Source organism: Podarcis raffonei, chromosome 8 (genome assembly GCF_027172205.1).
Source record: "Podarcis raffonei isolate rPodRaf1 chromosome 8, rPodRaf1.pri, whole genome shotgun sequence".
Classification (NCBI taxonomy): Eukaryota; Metazoa; Chordata; class Lepidosauria; order Squamata; family Lacertidae; genus Podarcis; species Podarcis raffonei.
The window spans coordinates 91116111-91140526 of record NC_070609.1 but is presented as its reverse complement, the minus strand read 5'-3'; the positions used below and the strand labels follow the sequence as shown (position 1 = coordinate 91140526).

The 24416-nt window shown below is 48.1% G+C and overlaps 1 protein-coding gene across 4 annotated transcripts in view; it reads left to right on the top strand.

Moving 5' to 3' along the window:
• The window catches only part of FAM178B (family with sequence similarity 178 member B), a 184660-nt gene extending 161544 nt beyond the window's left edge, over positions 1-23116 (top strand). For all 4 annotated transcript variants that reach the window (XM_053401561.1, XM_053401559.1, XM_053401558.1 and 1 more), the window contains 3 exons: positions 7449-7526; positions 8744-8911; positions 23047-23116. In XM_053401561.1, coding sequence (XP_053257536.1) covers positions 7449-7526; positions 8744-8911; positions 23047-23067 — 267 coding nt within the window. In that variant the 3' untranslated portion in view covers positions 23068-23116. The remainder of the gene's footprint in view (positions 1-7448; positions 7527-8743; positions 8912-23046) is intronic.
• The last annotated feature ends 1300 nt before the right edge of the window (positions 23117-24416 follow it).

Below are 24416 nucleotides of genomic sequence, written 5' to 3'. Positions count from 1 at the left end.
AAAAATGTTCAAGGTTAAGATCAGCACTGAAACAGTTCAGTCAGTAGAGCATAAGAGCCTCTTTCTTGCCCTGCACAGGGCTGGATTAGAGACCCTGGTGGTCCCTTTCAGCTCTACAAATCTAGGATTCCAAGTTTCCATGGAAAAGCACCCAGACCTGTGCAAGTGGTTTCAGTTTTATTTATTTATTTTGACAGTTTACGTACTGCTTAATTGCAGTTGCCTCTAAGCAATGTACAAGAGTCTCAATACATTGAAAAGAAAAATCAGTTAAAATTATAAAGTCAAAATTCAGTTTAAATGCCTGCTGGGATTTTTTAAAAGTATTTGTTTATTTACTGCTTTCATTAAAAAAATGTCAAAGCAGTTTACAACAATTGTGCATAAGATGATACAATAAAAACCATATTTAAAAAGTTGAAATCAGAAATCAGTTGTTATGGGAAGATGTATTCTTCATTGCCTACATAAATCTGACTGAACAGAAACGTTTTCAGGAGGTGCTTAAAAGCTGACACAGAAGGTCTTTATTAGGTGCTGGAAGTTCAGCAGGGAGGAGGCCTGTCTGACCTCAGCTGAAAGGGGCCCCAAGCCCTTCTGGCAGACATGCGCCAAACATCTGAGCCATGGGGGACCCCTAACAGTGACTCCCACCCCAAAGACCTCAGCAATAAGACAGAGATATAAGGAATCAGGGAGCTCCCTTGGCACTTTAGGCAACAAAGAGGTCTTCAGTGTTTATCCATTATGAGTGGGCTTCTCAGGCCTCAATCCTGAGCAGGTGGGATGCTCTATTCCCCCTCCCCCCAGTTGTTTTTCACTCAGGTGTTTCTGATGTTGGAGCTCAGCAAGGAAGAAAAGCAGCCGTGCAAGGGTTCTCTCTCTCTCTCTCTCTCTCTCTCTCTCTCTCTCTCTCTCTCTCTCTCACACACACACACACACACACACACACACCTGCCAGCACTCTATGAATCTGCCTCCCAGGTACCGAAGGAGGGGGGTCTTGGGAACCCTGTGTTTTGCTCCTAACATCTATTCCCTCCACATGCCCAAAGTCTAGCTGGGTCTAGTGAGAGCCAGCCCTATGTGACGCGTAGCTCCATCTGTCTGCCTGGGCTTTCTCCTCCCAGGCCTCCACTTCCCCTACTTGGACAGGCTCCAGGTAAAACCTTCCCCTGCACTGCACAATCGCATCCTGGAACGTGTTAGCTCTGGGGCTGGCAACTCCCGACCTGCTCCCCTTTCCGGGTGTGGAGGCGGAGAGGAGGCAGGGTGTGAAAAGGCAAAAAGGCACCACTCCAGCCGTCAGGAGTAGCCTGGCTTCTCAGATGCTCTGTCTGGTTCATGGGCTCCCATGTCTTACGGAGGCAACGGGGCTTTGTTTTCACTGGTTGTGTTTTGCAAAAGAGGCCCATGTCTACAAAGAGAAATGCTGAAACTCAGAGAACGATCTCTATTCACAGCTGGACTGTGATTACTCAGTGGGGATGGGAACATATTCTCAGAGGCACTCTCAGCATCTTAGAATGATAGAACCGTAGAGTTGGAAAGGACCACGAGAATAATCTAGTCCAGCCCCCTGCAATGTAGGAATCCTTTGCCCAACGTGTGGATCAAATCAGCGCATGACCCTGAGATTATGAGTCTCAATTGAACTATACCTCTTCCTTATTTCTTTTCATATTCCAGCCATGCCTTCCAAAAAAGGCTCCAGGGTTTTAAGTCCTGCACAGGAGCGCAAAACATTTTCATAATTGCAGTGCTGCTTTTTGTCTCAGGAACATGTGCTACCTCAGTTAGTAAAGGGTGTTGCAAAATGTACACTTGGAAGCTGAGACTGTTCCCTTCATCCAGTAAACATCACGGCATTCTTCCAAAGCATTCTCCATAAAACTGTGGTCCACAATGTTTTTTCAGGTGATCTGTCGGTTTACAGGGGTCGGCAAGGTTTACCTCACCTGGGCCAGTTCACTCCAGCGGAGATCCCTCCGTGGGCCGGATCGCACGTGCGCATGGCTGCGATTTTCGGCGCCTGAGCATGCACAGATGAGATTTCCGGCACCGTGGAAGCGAGTCTTCGCGCTGTGCTGGTTTAATGCCATTTGGGGGCGGCTTGTGGGCCAGTTAAATGACCCCCATGGGCTGCTTGTGGCCCAAGGGCCTTAGGTTGCCGACCGCTGGTTTACAAAATAATCCTAATTATGTAGGAAAATGTTGGAGGTAAAGATTTTTAAAAGGGGGGGTTCCAACTTAGACACATGCAATCCTGCAGAGGCAAACCACTTTGCAGTTTTATACTGACAATGGGCTAACTTATTCAGCAGTGCAGGGATGCAGTTGGTGAGATGTTCAAATGAATAAATAGGGGTTATTTTTAAGGTGGGGGAACCTGAAGTTGCAGACTTTTCCAGTGCCAGATGGTAGCATGTATCAGACAAGGGACTAGCTGATACCACCTCTGGCACTTGGGAGCTGGTAGGTAAAGGGAGGATTGTCTCCCACCTCTAAGCTTAATCCTGTTTGTCTTGCAATCTCTTAATGCAATTTGCTGGCGTCCCCACAGCAAACAGCTTACCTGCAAACCCCTTTACCTGCTGACCTCTTCTGCTAAGCTTGTGCAAAACGGCACACAATGCTTCACGGCTGCCTGTTGGCTACTGGGTTACTTGCTAGTTGAAAGATCACCAGCATAGGTTAAATCTTCAAAGGGACTTACTAGAGGGAATTGGGACAAACATCACCCGGCTAAATCAGGAATTTCCACAGAAGAACTGACTCCCAGGATTGTGCAATGTGCAGCTACGCAAAGCTGGGGGAGGCCAGAGGGGCTGGGCCAGCTTTTCAACATATTTAGCCCAAATCAAAAGCTGGAAGGTTTCCGTATTGCTCCCTTCGCTCGCCCACAGCTCTCTGGCATGTATTCTGACTAATTCACCGCTTGAATTCCCCACGACCTTGATGCTACCAGCTGCTCCAGCTGAGATTGCTAATCAACATCAGCAATCACATTTATAAAACTGCAGGGAGTTTTGTGGCACTATTAAAGACTTACAGGTTTACTGTGGCATAAGATTTTGTGAAGGAAAGCCCAGTTTGTTAGAAGCATGAGGGTATCCCCAGTTGACAGAGAAACACACAAACCTACAGAAGATGGATTGTCAATCTGGGGCCAGGAGGCCGTGCAATGCAAGAGGAACAGCAGATCTGTGGCATTTCCAATCTATGCAAAGCTTGTATGTATGTAAGATAAGAAGCTAAGGAGGTTGCCTTATCATTCATTACTCCTGTTGCAAATGGCCACCATGCTTCTCTTGCAGACATTGGAGCTTAGCATAGAAATGTATGCTGGGTGAACCTCTGGCTTTGCTTGGCCTTTTGGCCCACTGTTTACACCCCCCCAAACACGCCTCTTATGTGTGTGTGTGTGTGTGTGTGAGAGAGAGAGAGAGAGAGAGAGAGAGAGAGAGAGCGCTAAGGATAATGTGTCATGTATCAGACAAAGTGGGCTCTCATCCAAGAAAATGTAAACTAGAAGAATTCTGCTGCTTTTTCTGGTGCTGTAAGGTGTTTTTATTCTTGCTGCAAAAACTAGCATAACCATCTCTTTGGAATACATAAAAGTAAGGCGGAGCTTCAGCATCCCATGAGTTACACACTTCTACTAACCTCTAAGTCCCACTGAGTTCCATGGGGCTTGGCCACAAGAAAGTGGGCACAGGATTTCAGCCTTGGGACCTCCATCCTAACCCTGGAGCCACTTTGCGCCAGCAAGAAAAGCTAGGGTTGCCATATGTCAAAATGTGAAAATGTTGAGCTTTTGGGGGTCAAAGTTGAACTTTTGAATGAAAAATGAAGTTGTTCAGATATTTTTAAGGAAATTCGCCAAAATCTTGACTTTTGACATGGGTTGCCATGTCTGGTTTTCCCAGACATTCAAGTGATTTCTGCCCAGACACTGTTTCAGAGTGCTGTATGTCCAGGAAATTCTGGATGCAAGGCAGCCCTAAGAAGAGCAGGTAACCAGCAGGCCTGGACTGGCTGAAGATCCAGTGGATCTTTGGGCACAACTCCCCCTCTTGCCTCTGAAACACGCCTTTTGGGGGCTTTGCACTGGCTGCCACTGGTTGGGATGCCACCAGCAGTAGCTCCAAGTGGTGTGTGCTTTTAGGCAGCTGAGTCTCCCCATCAGTGAAGTCCAGCACAGCCAGGCAGAACTGAGCAGAAAGACCTGTCCTCTGCCTCCAAACACCATGCAGCACAGCGGATCAGAGGCTAGATTGCTTTGTTCAGGAAGCAGGCAGGCTACAAATCTGCATTCCTATACTCACTCACTGGCAGGCAGCTCCATGGAACTTACTGACTAAGTAACTGAATGGAACTTACTGACTAAGTTGACCTGTGTAACTTCTGCTGAAGGAACAGGTGGGAGAGGGAAGGAACTCGTAGAGGCTGGATGGCCGTCTACTGCTGAAGATACTCTGAATATCTTGCAGTGAACGGAGAGTTCAAGCAGATGGCCTGCCAGGCCTCCTCCCACTCTAATCGCTCTGTTGTTGATACCTTTGGAAGCAGATACGTGGTTTAACACACACACCTACCCTGATCTTCTTTTCTCCGTTGCCCTGCAGTAAGTTGGCTGCCGCCTTCCACAGCTGAAACAACAGCTGAGGAGTTCTGCTGCGACGAGCTGAGCTGCAGGACATCTGTGTGAAGAACAGTTTGCACAAGGGACTCCATGAAGTCTGGCATAGAAGCTGGGGAGACTTTCAGGCCTGGACAGGTGGCACTGGCAGGGACAGGTGTGGGGGCAGAGGCTGAGGCAGGAGCACGGAGCCTAGGGTTGCCATATTTCAAAAAGTAAAAACCAGGACACCCCAAATATTGCTGAGCTTTTCTTTACAAAAACGGCAAAAAAATTGTTTACTTGCCAAAGATCCAGGACAAACTGCTGCCTTCCGGAAATTGGAAATTCCCCCTGGATGTCACTTCTGCCTTTGAAGTCCCGGTAATGTCCAGGAAATCCCAGGCGTGTGTCAGCCCTAACAGAGCCACACCCCTTCCCTGCTGCACTATAAGGTGGATTTCAGCTTGGGAGAAAACAGCTGCAGGGCTGACTCACCTGGCAGCTGCAAAGGGCTTGGATAGATTCTAGTTCTCCACTTCTTTGCAGGGGAGACTGAGTTTCCACTCTATACAGAACTTCTTTGTCCTTCTGCCTTCTCCCTATGAGACAAATCTCAGTACGCCAAGTAGGCGGCTTGCTTGTGGCTACAATATCTAACTATCAAGCAGAGAGATTCATTGGGGGACTTTTTCAGTCAAAGTTTGTTGTGATACAAAGCAAGTTGTTCAGTAGTGGCTTCCTAACCATGTTTACTCAGAAGTCAGCCCTGTTGAATTCAGTGGGACTTAAACTGCCGGGTGCGTGGGGTTAGGCTTGCAACCTAAGCTTTCCAGCAAAACAAGGCAGCAGGATTTGCATGCCCTTTAGGGCAGAGGGTAGGAGACCAACAGATCTGCCCAAGCGCCAATCCACTGAGAAGTTCCTATGCAAAAGCCCCCTTGATATGAGCTGGGAGTTGTGCAAGTGGGCAGACCTAGGAAGGGTCTTGCTCTCCCTGCAGGGTGGGCTAGTTGCTAGCAGGGCACACCGTTGGAAGCAATGGCGCTAGTGGCCATGGGGCCCCAAAACATAGCTGTCAACTTACAGATTTGAAAATAAGGGACCAGCAGCCTTGAAAATAAGGGACCAGCAGCCAAAATAAGGGACCTGCAGCCTCACCTGTTCCAGACACTCCAGTCTTCCTGTCCTCCTGCAGTCTGGTCAAACTCATGCTGGGTAGCTTCGAGAACACTGTCCAACCAACTTTGTAACCAGAGGTTCAACTGAATAGAATCTGAATCACATTCACCACAAGGCCTATGCAGCCTCAACTTAAGATGGCTCCCCGGCCTGGCTTTGCACTGCAAAGTTTGCAGCAGCATGTGCAACAAAATGGCGTCCAGCATTCAAAAACCCCCTCAGCTTGCATTAACTAACCACACACAAGGCATGCAAGCTCCACCCCCCAGTCGTTCTTAGACTTCTTATTGGGTGAGCAACAGGGCAGGGAGGGAGGGAGAGGAGCTGCTTCCTTTGAAATTTAAGGGACATCATTTAAGGGACATTTAAGGGACATCCATCAATAAGGGACAGCAGCGGGACATGGCGCTGGAATAAGGGACTGTCCCTTCAAATAAGGGACGCTTGACAGCTATGCCCCAAAACTGATAAAGCTTGCATGGTCATTTGTCTGTCTCCTTCTGCTGGACACCAGGTGGGTTGGCCATCCATGGTTCTGTCCTGAGAAGAGGCAGGGGGTCCCAGGAGGCTGAGGGAAGGGTCTGGCAGCTTTGTTCCTTTTCTCTCTAGAGGGCATCAAACCACTGTCATCCTCTATTTTCCATGCGGACCTTCCAACTTTTTCCACACTGCAGAAAGTCCAACGTTTTCCAGAAGCAGTGCATTCTCCACAGCTGAAATGTTTCCTCCGCTATTTTAATTTATTTCTAATGTGAAGGACATTTCAAGGGTGCTTCCCAACTGTTCCTATTTTCAGATTGGATTCATTTGCATACTGGCAAATTCAGGTTAAAGGTGGTTAGTGCTCATGCACAACAATCCTGCTTCCCCACCCCCAAAATCAGACTCTTGCTATAAGGAAAGTGACAGGTAACACTTGCTCTGACACAGCATCCTCTGACCTCCCCACAAATGAAAAGGAATGAATGCTCAGTGCATAGCTGGCATTGTCTGATCTCCCTGCAAACAAATCAGGATAAATGCTCAATAAAGAGGTCATCTGGAAGCAACTGCAGTGCTAAAACCCTCTAATGCTCTGGCTCTGTAGTAGTAACATGTGACCGTACCATTGCATTACAGCCCTGTGCCGCCTCTCTTTCATTATAAACTGGAAAAAGGTTTCTTTAGCAACAATTAATGTCACCCACCAGCCGCAAGCATTATACGGAATGGGTGCTAAGCTTCAAAGGGCTCCACCCACAGCAGTAGCATCACTCCTGCTAATGTGGAGAGAACGTAGTGGGGGGCACAGAAAAACTGTAGTCATGCAGAAGCTCAGTTGCAGTTCTACCTGTGTCTTACCACAGAAAAGCGGCATCTGGGTAGTGAGAGAGTATTCAGTCTGGAAACACACATGCTTCTTTCTTTCTTTCTTTCTTTCTTTCTTTCTTTCTTTCTTTCTTTCTTTCTTTCTCTCTCTCTCTCTCTCTCTCTCTCTCTCTCTCTGTGATGAATGTTGCATGAGCTGGTGTAGAGGTTAATATTCTGGGCTGGGGCCTGGGAGCCCAGCCATGAAGCCCACTGGGTCACCTTGGGCCAGTCGCTCTCTCTCTCGCTAGCTAACCTACTTCCAAATGATATACCTCTACCTCCCTCTCTCTTCCAGGCCTGCTACCTCTGCCACAGCCTCCTGACACTGGCCAATGTGGTTGTGGGAACCACGGCTGTCCCTCTGAGAGATCAGGTGAGTCAGGATCCCGGAGCAAGGACAGCAGAGAGCGGCTGTGTTGAAAAGGGGGCTGTGCCCAGGCCAGCTAAGAGAACAGATCGCTCACCAGGAGAAATGAAAACTGCACTGTGTGTGACATTTAGCCTGGTGTGGTGGAGGAGAAGGCTGGAGGCAGGCCAGCTTTGTGGGCAGCATAAACTGCAGCTTCACGGCTTTGCTGGAGCCAGCTCTCACACACAGCACACAGAAGCAACAAAAAGTCCTAGCTCAGAGCAACCGTGGGGCTGGGAGTGGCACAAAGCAGAACTCAGCTGTGGGGCTCCAGTGGTAGCTGAATGGTAGCCTAGCAGCCCCTGGGAGGGTGCGCTTGGGCAGAGAAGTGGCTCCACTCTCAAGGGAGTCCAAGCAAAAGCAAGAGGGAAGCAAAGGGGAACTGGGGGAAAGGTCTGGACTGAGCTACATATTACACACAAACCTGTCTTAAGCCTCCCTCAACTGTGTAATGTATGGCTTGGTCCAGAGCTTCTTCCAGTTCTCCTTTTGTCTTGTTTCTCTTCAGACTCCCTTTGGAGGCAGCCCTGTGTGGATACAACTAGCAGAATCAAGTCATCACGCTTTAAGCATAGCAGCAGCATTTCTGATTGAAGGCCGCCCCACTGCCCTGCACATAAAACTTCCCTGCATGTGTGGGAGAAGGTTCACCTCCATGCTATCTATTTTAATTATATCTAGCTAAAGGCCCAGCGGTCTTTGTAAGCAGGGGCATGGGGCAATGCTCAGAAAAAGTATTGCTGTGGGGAAATACAGTAAACAGCATTGAAGGCAACAGTAGCATCATGAGTACAAATCATGAAAAAGTGCAATGAAAAGGATGTCTGGTACCCAAAAATATTTTATTTATTTATTTTTTAATTATATTTGCATACCACAAAATAGAAACACAAAATGCATAATAAAATAAGAACAAAACAAACCAATAACCCCCCGTCCCACAAACACATAAAGATATAAATGCATGATTTGTTCAGGTTGCAGAATGTGGCTTTCCCTGGATGCAGGATATCATCTACCCTGGTGCAGAATTCTGATATATATATATTAAAAAAAACGCAAAGTTATTCTGCACTCTGCTAATGCTTCACCAGACGAGAGCAGCTTCTGCTCCCTGAAAGATGCCTCTCTTCCTGCCTTTCTGTTCCCTTGACTCTGTGCTCCCCTCGCTCCCGCACCAGAGGCACCTCCAGCAGCTCTGCATCCAGCTGCAGCAACACATCACCTCCAGCATACGGGAAGACGCTGGCCTCATGTACCGCACTGAGCTCAAGGACCTGGCTGCCCAAACCTTTCTCAAGTGGGAGGAGCTGCATTCTCGGGGCTGGCTCAAGATAACCTCCCTGCAGGTAACTTCCATGTAGAGGGACCTGGAAACACGTGGGAAGGGGTGAGTGAGCAGGTGGTGAGGCAGAGGAAGGGTCACAACTTCTCTCCCTGTCCTGTATTCAGGAGAAGGTGTGAAAGAGCCTCTGGGCACACAAACTCTGCAAAGGATCCTTACTCCATGGATGGAGCGGATGCACCGGCATTTTGGAACATGGATAGGCTCTTTTACAGCTTTCACCAAAAAGAAGAAGCTGCCTTGACATGGGTCCTTCTAGCTTAGTATTCTCTACACTGACCAGCAGCAGCTCTCCAAGGTTTCAGGAAGTCTGGAGGTGCCAGGGGCTGAGCCTGGGACCTTCTGCAGGCAAAACATCTGCTGTACCACCGAGCAGAGGATCCAGAGCTGAGCCAGGCCAGCAAGCACAAGCAGGTGCAGCCCTGTTCACACACTCATACAAAAGTGCAGTGGAACAAAACATGTGAAAGGAGCTGAAATGCCACCATGAGGCAAGCTGAAGATGATGGGAGGGTGCCCTTAAGGGCAGTACAATAAGATACAGACAAGTCTGACCACAGCCACTGGGAGGACCAGGAGAACTCTTCTGTGCAGTGTGTGTGTGTGTGTGTGTGTGTAAGGGGGATGTCATTTGGATAGTCCACCAAAAGCCTGGCAGTATTTCAAGCCAGCCTGGGATGCATGGGACCCTGGCAGCTGTGGCTCCATCTCCAGCTGTCTGTGACTAATCACACATGACACACACACCCGTCCCTGCTGGGTGGCAAGAAGCCCACAGCTTGGAGCAAGCAGAACAAGGAGGAAAGGGATCAAGCGTGCTAGAGCTGTGTCTGACTTGGAATCATAGAATTGCAGAGTTGGAAGTACCCCAAGTGTCATCTTGTCCCACCCCCCGCAATGCAGGAATCACAGCTCAAGAATCCCTGGCAGATGGCCACCCAGCCTCTGTTTAAAAACCTGCAGGGGAGGAGAGCCCACCACTTTCCCAGGTAGCCTGGTCCACTTGGTGCCATTTGTGCTGCAGGTCAGCCAAGAAAGACTTCACTTGTACCCCAAAGCAAGGAGTGGGCAAGCTCCCAGCAGTTCCTGCTTTGGTCCTGGACAGCTCCAGAATATTAACCAAAAACCCCACCTGGAGCTCGTGTGTACTTGTGCAAGAAAACCCCACTTTCCCTTGCTTTCCACCTCCCCATCTCCATTACTCCCAGCGACTGCAGGCCACAGCAGCACCCCCTGCACAACCCCCCAGGAGAGGAGCAAAGCAATCTCTGCAGGATGCAGACCTGGCTGGGAAAGAGCTTTCCTGGTCTGGGTGAGGGGACTCCGGGCTCCGTTTCAGATTTCCGTAGGAGGGTACAATGAGATTTTAGTATGATGGTGCAAGATTCTCTATGAGGTTGGAAGGGCTGCTCCCTGTTCAAGATTAAATTACAACACATTGGTTTATCTTCAGAAGGTTCCTATCTTTTAAAGAACTCAGTATGACTATGGCACTATTATGAACACAGGTTAGACAATCCTTTGTTTGTTTGTACACTGGCCCATTTCATAGATTAAAGCAATTGCTGTTCTGTGCTTGAGGCCAGCTGAGTTGCCAGAAGTCTAGGCGTTCCTGGGAAACAATCAGATGTGGCCTGAAAGGTCATGAGGCAAGGGACTGGCCGCTCTCCTATCTTCACTAAATCTTGTTCGGGGGAGGGGGAATGTTGCCTGAAGCCAACCCCCTGTAAAACATATCCTTGCGAATCCTGCCATCTTCCATTCTGTGGACATGACCAAGCCAGCATAGACATCACTGAGACAGAAGCAGGGTATTTTTTCAGCTGGAACTCGCCAGAACTCAGTTCCGGCACCTCTCAAGTAGGCACCATTGCCATGATAAGAGAGTTCTGGCACCTGTTTTTCTAGAAAAATAGCACTGGGCAGAAATGCAGACATGCTGGGAATGTGGACTCGGATCTGAAGGGGGCAGGTCAGATGCACAGCTGAACATGCACAAAACCTTGGTGCGTTCAAAACTGTGCCAACTTAGTTAAGTGCAACAATATGATATTGCCAGTATACCAAGGAATTGTGGGTTGACTCCAATGCCAGTCCTACTTAGACCCATTAAAGTTAATGAACATGATTAACTTAGGTTCATTCATTTCAGTTGGTCTACTCTGAGTAGAACTCAGATTCTATACATTTTGAGTTTTCTTTGTCCATATTGCTGTACAATTTTTGAATCTTATTTTAGTGCACTGGCTCTAGAGGGAAAGAAAGGGTTAATAAACTCCCCCTTGGGAAAGAGTGCCATGCCAGGGGAGACTGATCAGTAGCTTTGGGCAGAGATTTGCAGGAAAGGGCCTCACTGGGGATGAGACCCTTTGTCTTCTGTGCAGGCTTACAAAGCCAGAGAGAGCTCCAGCCCTGCACAGGCAGGTTGGCCTGGCTGCAGGATCCTGGGAGCAGAGTCCGGGGCACCACAGCAGAGGCTTTCTGACCAGGGAAACTACCATATTTTTTGCTCTATAAGACTCACTTTTTCCCTCCTTAAAAAGTAAGGGGAAATGTGTGCGCGTCTTATGCAGTGAATGCAGGCTGCGCAGCTATCCCAGAAGCCAGAATAGCAAGAGGGATTGCTGCTTTCTCACTGCGCAGTGATCCCTCTTGCTGTTCTGGCTTCTGAGATTCAGAATATTTTTTTCTTGTTTTCCTCCTCCCAAAACTAGGTGCGTCTTGTGGTCTGGTGCGTCTTATAGAGCGAAAAATACGGCAACTACAAAATTTTGGAACTTTGGCAGTTGTTTTGCGGCAAAAAACCCTCTGCATTTTGCAGCATCTCACAAACTGAGCAACTGATACAGCTAACATGGGGTTTGTACTTAACATTAACTACGAACCTCAAAATTTGGAATAACCTCCAAACCTTTGTGACCCATTCCTGCACCTAGGAAGCCCAAGAGGGCTGCCTAGCACTCCCACCCCTATCCCTGCTTTACGAGCTGGGATGATGCTTACATCCTTTTGTGCAAACGTGATGGGAAACAGAAGCACCACTTCCATGACTCTTCTCCGCCTCCGTTGCTGAAGGACTGACTCACCCCAGGAGTTAATGCTGGCTGGGCCCTTTCCTGCTAGTGTGGCCTGAAGTCATAGGGAGGGGGGCTGGAGAGAGGAAATGATCTTCATCAGTGTGGCTCAAATCAAAGGGGTTCAGAGCTGTTACTGCCCACTTAATTACTAAACAGAGTTTAATGAGTTGTCTTCCCTTCCTGACCTGGTGGCTGCCCTCTTTTAATCCAATCAGCCAGGACAGGAGGAGAGTGCTGGATGCATCAATAGCTGCCTACGGGGTTGGGGTGTGTGGACACCTCGTGAGTTTCAGCATTGTGAGCAAATGTTCTTTAGGAAAGGGACACACTGAATTATTTGTAATACTGTGCCATCCATACAAATGGCACTCTGCAAAGTTTCATAAGCAATTTTTTTTAAGCTGGCGATATAAATTCCAGCAGTGCTCTTGCACAGCTCCTGTTTATTGTAATGTGCAGAGAAACTTCACTTTATGTTTTATGCCTCGTGACGTCTCATGCTATTGTGAGGTGGAAAATGCCATTTGCCTCATGCCCCCAGATGCCTTTCATAGAATCATAGAATCATAGAGTTGGAAGAGACCACAAGGGCCATCGAGTCCAACCCCCTGCCAAGCAGGAAACACCATCAGAGCACTCCTGACATATGGTTGTCAAGCCTCTGCTTAAAGACCTCCAAAGAAGGAGACTCCACCACACTCCTTGGCAGCAAATTCCACTGTCAAACAGCTCTTACTGTCAGGAAGTTCTTCCTAATGTTTAGGTGGAATCTTCTTTCTTGTAGTTTGGATCCATTGCTCCGTGTCCGCTTCTCTGGAGCAGCAGAAAACAACCTTTCTCCCTCCTCTATGTGACATCCTTTTATATATTTGAACATGGCTATCATATCACCCCTTTACCTCCTCTTCTCCAGGCTAAACATGCCCAGCTCCCTTAGCCGTTCCTCATAAGGCATCGTTTCCAGGCCTTTGACCATTTTGGTTGCCCTCCTCTGGACACGTTCCAGTTTGTCAGTGTCCTTCTTGAACTGTGGTGCCCAGAACTGGACACAGTACTCCAGGTGAGGTCTGACCAGAGCAGAATACAGTGGCACTGTTACTTCCCTTGATCTAGATGCTATACTCCTATTGATGCAGCCCAGAATTGCATTGGCTTTTTTAGCTGCCGCGTCACACTGTTGGCTCATGTCAAGTTTGTGGTCAACCAAGACTCCTAGATCCTTTTCACATGTAGTGCTCTCAAGCCAGGTGTCACCCATCTTGTATTTGTGCCTCTCATTTTTTTTGCCCAAGTGCAATACTTTACATTTCTCCCTGTTAAAATTCATCTTGTTTGTTTTGGCCCAGTTCTCTAATCTGTCAAGGTCGTTTTGAAGTGTGATCCTGTCCTCTGGGGTGTTAGCCACCTCTCCCAGTTTGGTGTCATCTGCAAATTTGATCAGGATGCCCTTGAGTCCATCATCCAAGTCGTTGATAAAGATGTTGAATAAGACCGGGCCCAAGACAGAACCCTGTGGCACCCCACTAGTCACTCTTCTCCAGGATGAAGAGGAACCATTGATGAGCACCCTTTGGGTTCGGTCAGTCAGCCAGTTACAAATCCACTGAGTGGTAGCATAGTCAAGACCGCATTTTACCAGCTTCTTTACAAGAATATCATGGGGCACCTTGTCAAATGCCTTGCTGAAATCAAGGTAGGCTACATCCACTGTGTTCCCTTCATCTACCAGGCTTGTAATTCTGTCAAAAAACGAGATCAGGTTAGTCTGACATGACTTATTTTTCAGAAATCCATGCTGACTATTGGTGATCACAGCATTCCTTTCTAGGTGCTCACAGACTGTTTGCTTAATGATCTGCTCCAGAATCTTCCCTGGTATTGATGTCAGACTGACTGGGCGGTAATTATTTGGGTCCTCTCTTTCCCCCTTTTTGAAAATAGGGACAACATTTGCCCTCCTCCAGTCTGCCGGGACTTCGCCTGTTCTCCAGGAATTCTCAAAGATGACTGCCAGTGGTTCTGAAATCACATCTGCCAGTTCTTTTAATACTCTTGGATGCAGTTCATCTGGCCCTGGAGACTTGAATACATCTAGACTAGCCAAGTATTCTTGTACTATCTCCTTAGTTATTCTGGGCTGTGTTTCCTCTGCTGAATCATTTGCTCCAAATTCTTCAGGTCGGGCATTGTTTTCTTTATCGGAGAAGACTGAGGCAAAGAAGGCATTGAGGAGTTCAGCCCTTTCTGTGTCCCCTGTTTGCATTTCACCATCTTCTCCTCTGAGTGACCCCACTGTTTCTTTGTTCTTCCTTTTGCTACGAACATACCCATAAAAGCCTTTTTTGTTGCTTTTAACATCTCTAGCAAGCCTGAGTTCATTCTGTGCTTTAGCTTTTCTGACTTTGTGTCTACATGTGCTGGCTATTTGTTTGAATTCCTCTTTGGTGGTTTCCCCCCTTTTCCATTTTTTGTACACATCCTTTTTTAATCTTAACTCAGTTAAAAGTTCTTTAGATAGCCACCCTGGCTTCTTTAGGCACCTTCCATGTTTCCGTCTCATTGGTGTTGCCTGAAGTTGTGCTTTTACTATCTCCCTCTTAACAAACTCCCAGCCATCATGAACTCCCTTTCCTTTTAGTATTACTGTCCATGGGATCTCACCCAGCACTTCCCTAAGTTTTATGAAGTCGGCTTTCTTAAAGTCGAGAAATTGAGTCCTAGTATGCTTGGCTGCTCCTTTCCGCTGTATAGTAAACTTCAGAAGAGCATGATCACTCGCGCCTAATGATCCTTCCACTTCTACCCCACTAACCAGGTCATCAACATTGGTTAGGACCAGATCTAAAATGGCTGTTCCTCTTGTTGCTTCTCCCACTTTCTGGACAATGAAGTTGTCTGCAAGGCCAGTGAGGAATCTGTTTGACCTTATGCTCTTGGCTGAGTTTGACATCCAACAAATATCCGGGTAATTGAAGTCCCCCATTACTACTATCTCCCTTCCTTTTGCATGCTTGGCCATCTGTTCCAGGAAGGCATCATCTATGTCCTCCGTTTGGCTTGGGGATCTATAGTAAACTCCTACAATGAGGTCACTGTTATTCTTCTCTCCCTTAATTTTGACCCAAATGCTCTCACTTTGGCTTTGAGGTTCTAAATCTTGGATCTCTTCACAGGTATACACATCCCTGACATATAACGCCACTCCTCCTCCTTTCTTGTCTGGTCTGTTTCTCTGAAATAGATTGTATCCCTCCATTATTACATTCCAATCGTGGGACTTATCCCACCAGGTTTCAGTGATTCCTATTATGTAATATTTAGTTTGCTGTACCAAGAGCTCAAGCTCATCTTGTTTATTTCCCATGCTTTGCGCATTAGTGTACAGACATTGTATCATCAATTGATAGACTCCTACCTTCAGGAGCACTGTCTCCCTCCCCCACATTAGTCAGTTTAAAGCCCTCCTGATGAGGTTTCTGAGATTTTTTGCAAAAACATTCCTCCCAACCGTTGTGAGGTGCAGCCCATCGCTTGCCAGAAGTCCATCTTCAAGAAACTGCAGTCCGTGATCTAAGAATCCAAACCGTTCCTGTTTATACCATTTGCGAAGCCAGTTGTTCACTTCCACTATTTTTCCCTCTCTCCCTGGGCCACGTCGTTCAACTGGGAGGACAGATGAGATGACAATTTGTGCATTTAATTGCTTCAATTTCCTGCCCAGAGCCTCGTAATCTCTTTTGATCTTCTGGAGGCTATTGCTTGCAGTGTCATTGGTTCCCACATGAACCAAGAGGAAGGGGTATTTGTCAGTGGGTTTTATGATTCCTTGCAGTCGTTCAGTTACATCTTGGATCTTAGCCCCGGGGAAACAGCACACTTCCCGAGACATCTTGTCAGGCCCACAGATCACTACTTCTGTTCCCCTCAGTAGGGAATCCCCTATCACCACTACACGCCTCCTCTTAGGTTTGGTCGGGGTTCTTCCGTGAGCTGTCCGTTCCAAGGTCGCCTGCACATTCCCTGAGGACTGACTTTGCTGCTCGTCTTCATATACCTGATCGACTGTAATGAGGGAGAGATCCTCAAATGGAGTCTGCTCTTCGTCTTCCATGCTAGAGGAGAGGACCTCAAAGCGATTGTGTATTTCTAAACAATCAGAGCGAACCCTGGGCCTCCTACTTCTTTGAGTCACGTTTCTCCATATATTTGGCTCCTGTGTTGGTGAACTAGCCTCCTTCTCAGGGGAGTCCCCTGTCTCCTCCTTGGTGGAGACGGTGTGCTCTGTTGCTTCCAAGAAGAGCTCCAGCTCTCTAATTCTTTGGAGCGTAGCTACACGTTCCTCCAGTTGCTGGACTTTGTCTTCTAAGAGGGCAATCAACATGCAATTGCTGCAGGTAAAGCTGCCTGCAACCTTTGGCAAGATGGCAAACATTGCGCAGGAACCACAGGCGACTGCAGCTGTTCCCTCACCCTCCATCTTGACAATGTGTCGTTGGGGGTGACTACAGCGGTCCTAGAATCATAGAATCATAGAATCATAGAGTTGGAAGAGACCACAAGGGCCATCGAGTCCAACCCCCTGCCAAGCAGGAAACACCATCAGAGCACTCCTGACATATGGTTGTCAAGCCTCTGCTTAAAGACCTCCAAAGAAGGAGACTCCACCACACTCCTTGGCAGCAAATTCCACTGTCGAACAGCTCTTACTGTCAGGAAGTTCTTCCTAATGTTTAGGTGGAATCTTCTTTCTTGTAGTTTGGATCCATTGCTCCGTGTCCGCTTCTCTGGAGCAGCAGAAAACAACCTTTCTCCCTCCTCTTTGTGACATCCTTTTATATATTTGAACATGGCTATCATATCACCCCTTAACCTCCTCTTCTCCAGGCTAAACATGCCCAGCTCCCTTAGCCATTCTTCATAAGGCATCGTTTCCAGGCCTTTGACCATTTTGGTTGCCCTCCTCTGGACACGTTCCAGTTTGTCAATGTCCTTCTTGAACTGTGGTGCCCAGAACTGGACACAGTACTCCAGGTGAGGTCTGACCAGAGCAGAATACAGTGGCACTATTACTTCCCTTGATCTAGATGCTATACTCCTATTGATGCAGCCCAGAATTGCATTGGCTTTTTTAGCTGCCGCGTCACACTGTTGGCTCATGTCAAGTTTGTGGTCAACCAAGACTCCTAGATCCTTTTCACATGTACTGCTCTCAAGCCAGGTGTCACCCATCTTGTATTTGTGCCTCTCATTTTTTTTGCCCAAGTGCAATACTTTACATTTCTCCCTGTTAAAATTCATCTTGTTTGTTTTGGCCCAGTTCTCTAATCTGTCAAGGTCGTTTTGAAGTGTGTTCCTGTCCTCTGGGGTGTTAGCCACCCCTCCCAGTTTGGTGTCATCTGCAAATTTGATCAGGATGCCCTTGAGTCCATCATCCAAGTCGTTGATAAAGATGTTGAATAAGACCGGGCCCAAGACAGAACCCTGTGGCACCCCACTAGTCACTCTTCTCCAGGATGAAGAGGAACCATTGATGAGCACCCTTTGGGTTCGGTCAGTCAGCCAGTTACAAATCCACTGAGTGGTAGCATAGTCAAGACCGCATTTTACCAGCTTCTTGACAAGAATATCATGGGGCACCTTGTCAAATGCCTTGCTGAAATCAAGGTAGGCTACATCCACTGCGTTCCCTTCATCTACCAGGCTTGTAATTCTGTCAAAAAACGAGATCAGGTTAGTCTGACATGACTTATTTTTCAGAAATCCATGCTGACTATTGGTGATCACAGCATTCCTTTCCAGGTGCTCACAGACTGTTTGCTTAATGATCTGCTCCAGAATCTTCCCTGGTATTGATGTCAGACTGACTGGGCGGTAATTATTTGGGTCCTCTCTTTTCCCCTTTTTGAAAATAGGGACAACATTTGCCCTCCTCCAGTCTGCCGGGACTTCACCTGTTCGCCAGGAATTCTCAAAGATGACTGCCAGTGGTTCTGAAATCACATCTGCCAGTTCTTTTAATACTCTTGGATGCAGTTCATCTGGCCCTGGAGACTTGAATACATCTAGACTAGCCAAGTATTCTTGTACTATCTCCTTAGTTATTCTGGGCTGTGTTACCTCTGCTGAATCATTTGCTCCAAATTCTTCAGGTCGGGCATTGTTTTCTTTATCGGAGAAGACTGAGGCAAAGAAGGCATTGAGGAGTTCAGCCCTTTCTGTGTCCCCTGTTTGCATTTCACCATCTTCTCCTCTGAGTGACCCCACTGTTTCTTTGTTCTTCCTTTTGCTACGAACATACCCATAAAAGCCTTTTTTGTTGCTTTTAACCTCTCTAGCAAGCCTGAGTTCATTCTGTGCTTTAGCTTTTCTGACTTTGTGTCTACACGTGCTGGCTATTTGTTTGAATTCCTCTTTGGTGGTTTCCCCCCTTTTCCATTTTTTGTACACATCCTTTTTTAATCTTAACTCAGTTAAAAGTTCTTTAGATAGCCACCCTGGCTTCTTTAGGCACCTTCCATGTTTCCGTCTCATTGGTATTGCCTGAAGTTGTGCTTTTACTATCTCCCTCTTAACAAACTCCCAGCCATCATGAACTCCCTTTCCTTTTAGTATTACTGTCCATGGGATCTCACCCAGCACTTCCCTAAGTTTTATGAAGTCGGCTTTCTTAAAGTCGAGAAATTGAGTCCTAGTATGCTTGGCTGCTCCTTTCCGCTGTATAGTAAACTTCAGAAGAGCATGATCACTCACGCCTAATGATCCTTCCACTTCTACCCCACTAACCAGGTCATCAACATTGGTTAGGACCAGATCTAAAATGGCTGTTCCTCTTGTAGCTTCTCCCACTTTCTGGACAATGAAGTTGTCTGCAAGGCCAGTGAGGAATCTGTTTGACCTTATGCTCTTGGCTGAGTTTGACATCCAACAAATATCCGGGTAATTGAAGTCCCCCATTACTACTATCTCCCTTCCTTTTGCATGCTTGGCCATCTGTTCCAGGAAGGCATCATCTATGTCCTCCGTTTGGCTTGGGGATCTATAGTAAACTCCTACAATGAGGTCACTGTTATTCTTCTCTCCCTTAATTTTGACCCAAATGCTCTCACTTTGGCTTTGAGGTTCTAAATCTTGGATCTCTTCACAGGTATACACATCCCTGACATATAACGCCACTCCTCCTCCTTTCTTGTCTGGTCTGTTTCTCTGAAATAGATTGTATCCCTCCATTATTACATTCCAATCGTGGGACTTATCCCACCAGGTTTCAGTGATGCCTATTATGTCATATTTAGTTTGCTGTACCAAGAGCTCAAGCTCATCTTGTTTATTTCCCATACTTTGCGCATTAGTGTACAGACATTGAAGTCCATTAATCATTCCCCTGTGTCTCTTATTTAAGGATTTCTTCCTCCCATCACTAGGTCTGCGTGCTGTTTGCTCCATTCGGTCTATGACATTTGGATGATCATCTTCATCAATTGATAGCCTCCTACCTTCAGGAGCACTGTCTCCCTCCCCCACATTAGTCAGTTTAAAGCCCTCCTGATGAGGTTTCTGAGATTTTTTGCAAAAACATTCCTACCAACCGTTGTGAGGTGCAGCCCATCGCTTGCCAGAAGTCCATCTTCAAGAAACTGCATTCCGTGATCTAAGAATCCAAACCGTTCCTGTTTACACCATTTGCGAAGCCAGTTGTTCACTTCCACTATTTTTCCCTCTCTCCCTGGGCCACGTTGTTCAACTGGGAGGACAGATGAGATGACAATTTGTGCATTTAATTGCTTCAATTTCCTGCCCAGAGCCTCGTAATCTCTTTTGATCTTCTGGAGGCTATTGCTTGCAGTGTCATTGGTTCCCACATGAACCAAGAGGAAGGGGTATTTGTCAGTGGGTTTTATGATTCCTTGCAGTCGTTCAGTTACATCTTGGATCTTAGCCCCGGGGAGACAGCACACTTCCCGAGACATCTTGTCAGGCCCACAGATCACTGCTTCTGTTCCCCTCAGTAGGGAATCCCCTATCACCACTACACGCCTCCTCTTAGGTCTGGTCGGGGTTCTTCCGTGAGCTGTCCGTTCCAAGATCGCCTGCACATTCCCTGAAGACTGCCTTTGCTGCTCGTCTTCATATACCTGATCGACTGTAATGAGGGAGAGATCCTCAAATGGAGTCTGCTCTTCGTCTTCCATGCTAGGGGAAAGGACCTCAAAGCGATTGCGTATTTCTAAACAATCAGAGCGAACCCTGGGCCTCCTACTTCTTTGAGTCACGTTTCTCCATATATCTGGCTCCTGTGTTGGTGAACTAGCCTCCTTCTCAGGGGAGTCCCCTGTCTCCTCCTTGGTGGAGACGGTGTGCTCTGTTGCTTCCAAGAAGAGCTCCAGCTCTCTAATTCTTTGGAGCGTAGCTACACGTTCCTCCAGTTGCTGGACTTTGTCTTTTAAGAGGGCAATCAACATGCAATTGCTGCAGGTAAAGCTGCCTGCAACCTTTGGCAAGATGGCAAACATTGCGCAGGAACCACAGGCGACTGCAGCTGTTCCCTCACCCTCCATCTTGAGAAGGTGTCGTTGGGGGTGACTACAGCGGTCCTCCATCATAAAAAGCGTGAAGACAGGACAAATAAATCCCCCCAAATAAACCTATATCTCCCCCAACAAACGTTTGAGACTAGCTCCCCTAAATCTAAAAGATGGGTCAAACTGCGCGCGCCTAGCGGCGCGCGCCGCTGCCCTACAAGCTCTGACAAGCTCCTCCCACAGCTAATCCCCTACCTCAACAGAAGCCCTGCCCCCTCTGACCTTTGCACAGAGAAAGCAGCTAATCAGCCACAAGAAACTCACACAAGAAAACCCTTTTTGTTCCTTCTTCAGCCGCTGCCCTACAAGCTCTGACAAGCTCCTCCCACAGCTAATCCCCTACCTCAACAGAAGCCCTGCCCCCTCTGACCTTTGCACAGAGAAAGCAGCTAATCAGCCACAAGAAACTCACACAAGAAAACCCTTTTTGTTCCTTCTTCAGCCGCTGCCCTACAAGCTCTCCTCCATCATAAAAAGCGTGAAGACAGGACAAATAAATCCCCCAAAAAAAACCTAGGTCTCCCCCAACAAACATTTGAGACCAGCTCCCCTAAATCTAAAGATGGAGCCCTACAAGCTCTGATAAGCTCCTCCCACAGCTAATCACCTACCTCAACAGAAGCCCCGCCCCCTCTGACCTTTGCACAGGGAGAGCAGCTAATCAGCCACAAGAAACTCACACAAGAAAACCCTTTTTGTTCCTTCTTCAGCTGCTGCCCTACAAGCCTTTGGGTGACCCCAGTCCTCCACAGGGGGCAGAGGAGAGGCTGTCACTTTGGTGTTCAGGATCTGTGTGTCTTGGTCTCTAACAGCACCAGCCGTTCCCAGACCATCACCCTAAATCCCTTCCCTTTTTCCACAAGGGAGAACAGAGCCAGAATCCCTGTCCTGTCACACAAAATGTGAATCTGCAGAGGTTGGGTGCTCACCCCCAGCCACAGGCTTTGCCATGTGTGCAGATTAATGTGCTTTTGCAGACCTGTCCTTGGCATTCTCCTCCTGCCTGACAGCCTTCCCTGGCCCCCTTCCCCCACCTATGTTGCAGGGGCCAGGAGAGGGAGAGAGTTGTCTGTAGGGGTTACTTCTGAGCCGCACCATGTCCTGCTTGCTCATGCACTAGAAGACCCAGATGTGCGGATAGAAGCTCCCCCACAAGGGGTTGGTTGACTATTTTGCTGCCTGAGGCAGAACCTCAGTACCTCAAGGATCCTGCGATCCTCCTCTTAGGCCCTTCTCCACGTGCCTCCTCCGCAAGAGGTGCGGGGGGGGGGGCAACGCAGGGTCTGTGGTGGCTTCCCATTGGTGGAATGCTTTCCCCAAGGAGGCTTGCCTGGCACCTTCATGGCATATCTTTAGGTGCCAGGCAAAAGCGTTTTTATGTAATCAGGCTAACAATCTATGGACTTTTAAACTGTGGAGGGGAGGTTTGTTTTGTTACTATGTTGCTTTTCGCGTTTTTGTACTGTAAACCACCTGTGATCCTCAGATGAAGGGTGGTATATAAATTCAATTAATTAATAAAAAACAAACAAACCAAAAACCCCTGCAGCAGATGTGCAAAGCCCTGCCTGTCCTGACCACCTCGTGCATCCATCTGGAAGGGAAGAGCCCCACTCCCCCCCCCCCCGCTACTCAGTCAGCATATGCTGCCTAGAGCCATACATTTTAACAGTAGCCGCAGCTGCTTTGGACTGTGTTCTTGGAACACTGCAAAGCAAAGCAAGAGCAAGCGCTCAGTTTCTAAGAAGAGAGTTGCCAGGGCTCAGCTTGTGTGGAAGCATAGCCATCTGCTCTGGAAGGAAGTTCTGCTCCTTGGAGATAGATTTCCGTGGGGGCCAAGGCTACCCATGGCTGCTAGCCCCACTGGCTGGACTTTGCCTCCGCAGTCAGAGGGTTGCATTGTTGGCAGCCACAGGAGCGGAGAGTTGTTGGAAACCCTCAGGTCCTGCTGGAGGGTCTCCCAAAGGCACCTGGGGCCACCGCAACTGGAAGGGCCATTGGCCTGATCCAGCAGGCTCTGCTGATGTTCTTAGCGGTGAGGAAAAGTCACGTCATGCCTGTTTACTTGAAAAAGAGACGCAGATGAGAGCCGTGCTCAATGGGTGTGGGTGTAGAAGGAGAACCAGTGTGGTCCAGTGGTCAGAATGTTGAGGTAGGACCCGGGGGGGGCCAGGGTTCAAATCCTGAAGCTCACTGAGTGGGTGTACCATGGATCAGCCACAGTTTCTCCACCTAACCTACCTCACAGGGTTGTTGTGAGGATACAATGAGAGGTGGGAGAAGCACCTGCACTACCTTGAGATCCTTGGAGGACAGCTGAGCAATAATTGCAATAATCAAGGTGGAAGGGGGGGACAACAGGCCAAGAGTGGCAGTGTCTGCAGGAGGCTTTGCTTACGTAGCTCATAGCTGCCCCCCAAAGCTGGCGTCTGCTGCAAAATATGTTTCTGAGAGTTTGTCCTTGTGTTTTTCTCCCCTCTTAGGGCCAGAATGAAAACATCTGATGGGACATATCCCAAGAAACCAGGGCTTTGCCAGAGGGAGCAGCAGCAAAGCAGTTTGGTGGAGTGAGGCAGGCGCACAACAGTTCCCCCCCCAGTCCCCCCCCTTCCTAGTTCCTCAGCCGCAGAGACATTTTTAACTTGGGTTTCAAACCTTTTTTTCTAAAGGAGAAAAGTTCTTTCAAGGGCTAAGCTAACAATGTTTGCTGTTTATTTGCACAACCTTGTGCCTTTAAGAAGTGTGCCTTTCAAAGCAAAAACGCTCAAGGAAGGAATATCCACCCCTCTCTGCACAGAGGAGGCCAAAATAAATGTCATTTTTAATGGATTTTATTTCTCTCTTCCTGGCTGTTCCCTGAGGTTGTAACAGTAAGTGCTCTACTGCATGGCAGTGGGCCACATCAAGGGTGTGGAGAGGACTCTTAAAAGCATGCTGGATTCTTGTTACTTACCGGGGAGATCAGGAAAGGGATCTGGAGGAAATAGAGGCTGCACTTCCTGAACTGCTGGTGGGTCTACAGAACCACCAGGCGTTTGCTCAGCGGAGGTCAGTGCTAAGAGGCACACATGATTCACCTGCAGCAGGCTCTGGGTTCAATCTAGCATATCAGGCTGAGAGGATTCAAGGCCTTGCAAAGCTGCTACAGGCTGGCGCCAAGGGTCAGCATCTGCCAAGGGCTCAGTGCAGGTGAGGAGAGTGCCCTGGACCTGCTCTTGCAAGCAGGTAGGTGCAGGGAGGGAGGGGGAGGCCCTGGAGAGTGTCTTGTCCAAGGATACTCCAAAACATGGAGTCGATGCATGCTGCTCGCTTGCATGACAAAGCGCCCACTGCCTGGCTGCTGGCAGGAGGAGTCACTGCTCTGTCCAAAGCAAACTGGTGTGCAGTTCCAACCCACCGCCATCTTTTTGCTTATTGATCTAGCTCTGAGGAGTGTCTTCGCTGGGCAACAAGAAGCAGCTGTAGAAAGCCAACTGAAAATAAAAAAGGGGGTGGGGGGAATCGCAAGATAACCCTCCGTGACCCAGTCACTGTGACCTTACAGAGTCATTTGATTTGGCGGCCGCCATGTACCACTAGCCAAATGTCACTCTGAATAGGCAGGTGAGAGAGGAGGGGACACATTTGCAGACTCAGGTGGGCAAGATACATGAGTGACCCCGCTCATCTCCGCTTCCATTCAAGAGACTTCTCTGGCCTCAAAATAAAGGGACCTGAAAGAGCCACATAGCTGCAACCCGCTCCCAACCCACCAGGAAGTTCTCTGGATGGTGCCCCATCCAGAGTCAGCTGCCTTATGCCTAGCCAGGCCATTGCTCCATCTAGCGCAGCATCGGGGACACCACTGTTTGGG